The following is a 4,583-nucleotide window of genomic DNA, read 5'->3' as shown; positions in this document are numbered from 1 at the left end:
GATAAGGATCCTGTTCTACTTGAAGAATTTCTACTTCTATTGTCGCGATGCCTTTGATAACTTTTTGAAAGGGATTGATATCTAACTCGAGGGAGAGATGACGAGTGAAGTATATGTTTGGATTGGAATATGTCGAGGGATCATGGAAGTCACTCGGTGGACTTACTAGCCTCCTTTTTGACATGGATTCTTGACAAATTGGAAAACAGAATTAGAATAGGTCAAAAGTCAAAAACTTTCAAATTCCCAAAGAATATTCTGCATCACCAACGTTGATTGATTAAATGAGCCACGTCAAAGACACGTCGACACTTTGTTGTCCGATAGTTTGGGTGGGGAATCTTGGATTCAGAAACTCTTCCTTCTCCTCTGTAGAACTTCTGCGATTAGGAATGACTTTGTCGATACTTGTTCCCCAGACCTGAAATGGTAATTACAAGAAATTATTTCAAGTTCATGGCTATTCGAAAATGGTTCATCACTGAATGCGAAGCAATTCCGATTGACCTGTCTCGAAAATTAATCGTTCAAGTTTTGGCAACTTGAAATTCTCTCCCCACGCAAAACTTGGTATCGTTTTTTACGTAAGAACGTACCATCGCGTTTCTATCTTTATAGTATACTTTCGCGTTTAATATGGGTACAGGAACTGGCGTTTGTCAAACGGATTCTGTGGAGACTGTCGACTTTGGCCTAGATAACAGTTGTGCGGTTTCGTCAGCGAACAAAGATTCTCTAACACTCCGTAAACAGCTCAAACTACAAGGCGTTGAGGCCCTGTTCTTTGATTGCGACGATACTTTGTATCCTTCTTCTTGCAAGGTTTCGGAACAGGTCAGGAAAAATATTCAACTATATATGAAGGAAAAACTCCAGATTCCAGATGACAAGGTTCTTGACTTGCAACACTCGCTTTTTGTGGAATACGGAACCACCTTAAGAGGTTTACAAGAGTTGTATGCTATCGACCCTTATGAATATTGGTCCTGTAAGGTGTTGCGTTTCCCTTTGTTTGTGATGCACTGAAATCTTTAATAGATATACATTGGTCTCTTGACTATGAATCTCTGATAAAAAAAGACTCTTCACTTCGAAATATTTTGCATTCGTTACCTTTCAGAAAGTTTGTTTTCACAAACGCTGACAAGATTCATGCACAGAAGTGTCTTCAAGCTTTGGATATTCCGGAGGAGACATTCGAAAAAATAATTGACGTAGTCGCCGTTGGTTTTAAAAATAAACCTGACCCAAACTCGTTTTTGACCGCGCTTAAAATTGCAAACGTCGATAACCCGTCGAAGGCTCTCCTATTTGATGACTCTGTTGTAAACCTTCAAGCTGCGAAGAACATGGGATGGCATGTTGTCGCTGTTGGTAACTCCTCTGTGGATGCGAAGGACTTCTGTGACGCTTGGATTCCCTCAATTCATCACGTTCCTTGTATATTATCAAAGTAATTTATCTTCTCCCAGTTATTCCGAGTAAAAATTTTGTTTCGGAGTCGTAATATTCATGCAAACTTTCTGACGAGTGTCAACTCATGATTAAATGTAATTCATTGAATAGTTCCTACCATCTGACTCTTGTTTTTAATCATGAGATAGAAGCAAATCTACGAAGTTATAGATTATCCTCGGTCATGTTTTGATCAAAATCAGAAGCAGCGTTACGCAAACGTAACGAGGCAGCTCTGCTACTCAAGCGGCCTCCTTTGCCTAAACACTTTTCTAAATGAGCCGCATATCGCGACGAGGCAACAAGCGAGCCACAATGAGAGCAAGAAAGATTTCTAGTGTTGTTGTAACTGGACGTACTGTTGCGAACAAAACTCTGGCTCAGTTGCTTTCCTGTTTGCTCCAAAGAAAATTTAGGATTCGTCTGGTTACTTAAAGTTCCTTTATCAAATGAAACGTCAAAAATATGCCTCTTTAACTCATCAGCAACTTTTTCCTGCCCAAAACGAAACTTTAATAAACCTTCCAAATAAATTCTCCGAACAAGCTTTTCAGTGACTCTTGCAGCTAAAAAAGTGGCTGACGAAAAGTTTATGGGAGCAGTATCTCGTAAAATACTTTCTACGGCTCGCTTTCTCCTTTCAAGTTCGCTCTCTTTCTGTTTGTCGACTTCTACGACATGGTCGTTCTCAACTTTTTCTTGACTGCTACTCTTATTCTTTCGTTTCAGTGGTGGCGCAGGAATATGGTCAAAAGTTTCCATAGTCTCTACTTCCTTCATTTCTTCAAAGGTTCTTCGTGTTGAGCTGAGTTCTCGAGAAAGTTGACCTCGAGAGTTGGAGTCGTTCTCCTTTGCTAGCTGACGATTTTCTCTGGAATTCGCTTTGCTTGTTTTTCTTTGTGCGCTGGTTGCAGCTTTCCGTCTTCTTGGCGGCATCTACTATATTGACTCCATAAAACGTAAAAAAATTCTTGAGCAATCTGCCCGCAGAACCAACTTGATGAAAATTTGATTTTGGCTCCGTATAGCAGCCTTTCGATGTGAGAACAACTATCGTAGTTATCTGGACTTATTTCACTTTGTCAAATAAAACAAAGAAAATTACGACTGCCCCGATTGTGTTTCTTGTCTCCATCTACTATGTTCTCTAACAGATCTTACCCGAAAACTACAATCACTCTATTTGTGGTGAAATGAGATAGAACCTCTTAGTGGTATAAGTGAAAAAGTTTCAAAATGGTAAACCAAGTAGCTCAAAAAGACGTGGACTCGTACGTTGTAGCAATTCTACCATTGAAAAGACAAGCTCAAATTGCAAAAAAAATATGAGCGGTACCAAGAGACTTGCATCTGAAAAAAATTTAGCACCGCCTGGTTTCGATCCAGGGACCGCTGGGTTATGGGCCCAGCACGCTAACCGCTGCGCCACGGTGCTTCACCATTTCATAATAGGAGAATAGCGCAAATATACAGTGCTGGTTTCACCCTCTTATGAGTGTGTTCTGCTACTGCTTAAAACTCAGCAGACAGTAAATAAATTTTGCGGAGAATATTGAAACACATTAAAGCCATACCAAAGCTGTCGAATATAACTTTCAACAAAATCAGGCTTACTCATACTTTTGAAATTTTTGCTGGCTATCTCTATGAACCTATAGTTCCTTTTGTAAAACCACTTCAGTTCGAGTCTATAATTTTTGTTACCTTGTCAGATACAACCAAACGAGAAATTTTCTGCTCAAGCCTTTCAAACATATAATCTGAATCTTGTAGCTGTTCTTTCGAGTTAATTTCTCACTTGAAATCAACCTAGACTAATATCATTGTCAAAGTCTTCAACATGATTTTTTTTGCAAAGAATTCTTTATTTGTGGCTGTTCCTTCCAAGCACTTGGAAGATCCAAGCAAGAATAGGCGACGATAGCCTTTCGTCTAGAAAAATTCGTTTAGGTCGGAGACACTGTGAACTGGCAACGAAAAAGGGCTCGCCAACCTGAACCAGTTGAGACATACTCCTTAAAAGAATATTTCATTGCATTGTGATAACAATCAGCAAGATGCTAAGTAAACCTCGCAAAGGGCAGAAGGTGAGTTTCACTTAAGACTAATTCAGCGCAAGAGTCTTCCAAAAACTATGTTTATCTCGTATGCCACAGCTCGAAAAGAACCAAGTTTATTATAGAACTTCAAATTGTTCAAAAGCTGTTAAATCTCTTTACTTCACTTTCCCGCCTTTGGTTACGTTCTCAACTCGCAAGTAGAATTTTGCACCATCCTTTCATCGAAGGTTGGGAATCTCGCTCAGTACCACATTGAGATAGCCATGCTGATTACGTCTGCTTTTTCGTTGAACATCAATACTTTGCCCTTAAAGCTTTCGAGTTTTCAACAGCGCCTATCTTGTATCTCACGTTTGATACGAAAGAGATTTGTTTTCAAAATCTCTCCAGTAGTGGCCAGTAGTTCTAGCACTAGTAGAAGGCAAAGTCAGGCAATACCTTTCTTGAAGGCTCCTCCTTCCTTGGATGGTACTATGGTTGGGGACGTTGGGTAGGCATTCTTACACACTGTGTTATCCAACTTTATGACAGTTTTGCAAAGCTTTGATCCATTAGGATTTTCAACTATCATTGATCTTCGATATCTTCGAGAGTCAGAGCTGAAGCACTGCAGGATAGCCATGCTAGCTGTTGTAGGCTTCATTGTTCAAGGTGAAGAACTAGTTTTATTGCTGCGTCTCTATTTCTCTAAGACCAAATGTAGAATTTATTCATTTACCCGGAGATTTGTTTTCTAATCCTCATCCAATGCAAGCGATAGGACAAGTTCCTATCTCAGGATGGATACAAATATTTCTTCTCGTTGCTATTTTAGAGATGATAGACATAGCTGCCATAAAGGAAACTCTTCAAGGGAATAGAGAGCCAGGCTATTTCGGCTTCGACCCTTTGGGACTTGCGAAGGACAAACAGGCTCATGACAGATATCTTTTATCGGAACTGAAAAACGGAAGGCTTGCCATGATAGCAAGCATCGCATTCATGATTCAGAGCTCTCTATCCAGTGAAGGGATAATTGCACAACTAACACATCTCAAACTACCATTTTAAGGGTATGTGTAAACGGGT

The 4,583-nt window shown here is 39.8% G+C and overlaps 3 protein-coding genes and 1 non-coding gene across 4 annotated transcripts; 2 read left to right on the top strand and 2 right to left on the bottom strand.

The window, feature by feature from the left end:
• The first annotated feature begins 493 nt into the window (after positions 1–493).
• On the top strand, positions 494–1,501 carry Gasu_64460 (putative hydrolase of the HAD superfamily). Its single transcript, XM_005702359.1, has 2 exons — positions 494–988; positions 1,039–1,501. Exons 1-2 carry the CDS (start codon positions 637–639, stop codon positions 1,455–1,457), a joined length of 771 nt encoding a protein of 256 aa, XP_005702416.1. The 5' UTR covers positions 494–636; the 3' UTR covers positions 1,458–1,501.
• Positions 1,502–1,539: 38 nt separating this feature from the next.
• On the bottom strand, positions 1,540–2,433 carry Gasu_64450 (uncharacterized protein). The gene has a single exon (XM_005702358.1). It carries the CDS (start codon positions 2,389–2,391, stop codon positions 1,621–1,623), a length of 771 nt encoding a protein of 256 aa, XP_005702415.1. The 5' UTR covers positions 2,392–2,433; the 3' UTR covers positions 1,540–1,620.
• A 384-nt stretch (positions 2,434–2,817) lies between these two features.
• Positions 2,818–2,890, bottom strand: Gasu_nc0101. Its single transcript has one exon. It is a non-coding gene; the product is annotated as a tRNA-Met (tRNA).
• A 403-nt stretch (positions 2,891–3,293) lies between these two features.
• Gasu_64440 (light-harvesting complex protein) lies at positions 3,294–4,583 on the top strand. The gene is made up of 4 exons (XM_005702357.1): positions 3,294–3,542; positions 3,658–4,005; positions 4,057–4,166; positions 4,219–4,583. The coding sequence occupies exons 2-4, from the start codon at positions 3,779–3,781 to the stop codon at positions 4,563–4,565; spliced, it is 684 nt and encodes a 227-aa protein (XP_005702414.1). The 5' UTR covers positions 3,294–3,542; positions 3,658–3,778; the 3' UTR covers positions 4,566–4,583.

The sequence above is a fragment of the Galdieria sulphuraria genome (assembly GCF_000341285.1).
Source record: "Galdieria sulphuraria unplaced genomic scaffold scaf_250, whole genome shotgun sequence".
Classification (NCBI taxonomy): Eukaryota; Rhodophyta; class Bangiophyceae; order Galdieriales; family Galdieriaceae; genus Galdieria; species Galdieria sulphuraria.
This window is presented reverse-complemented; position numbering and strand designations above follow the sequence as displayed.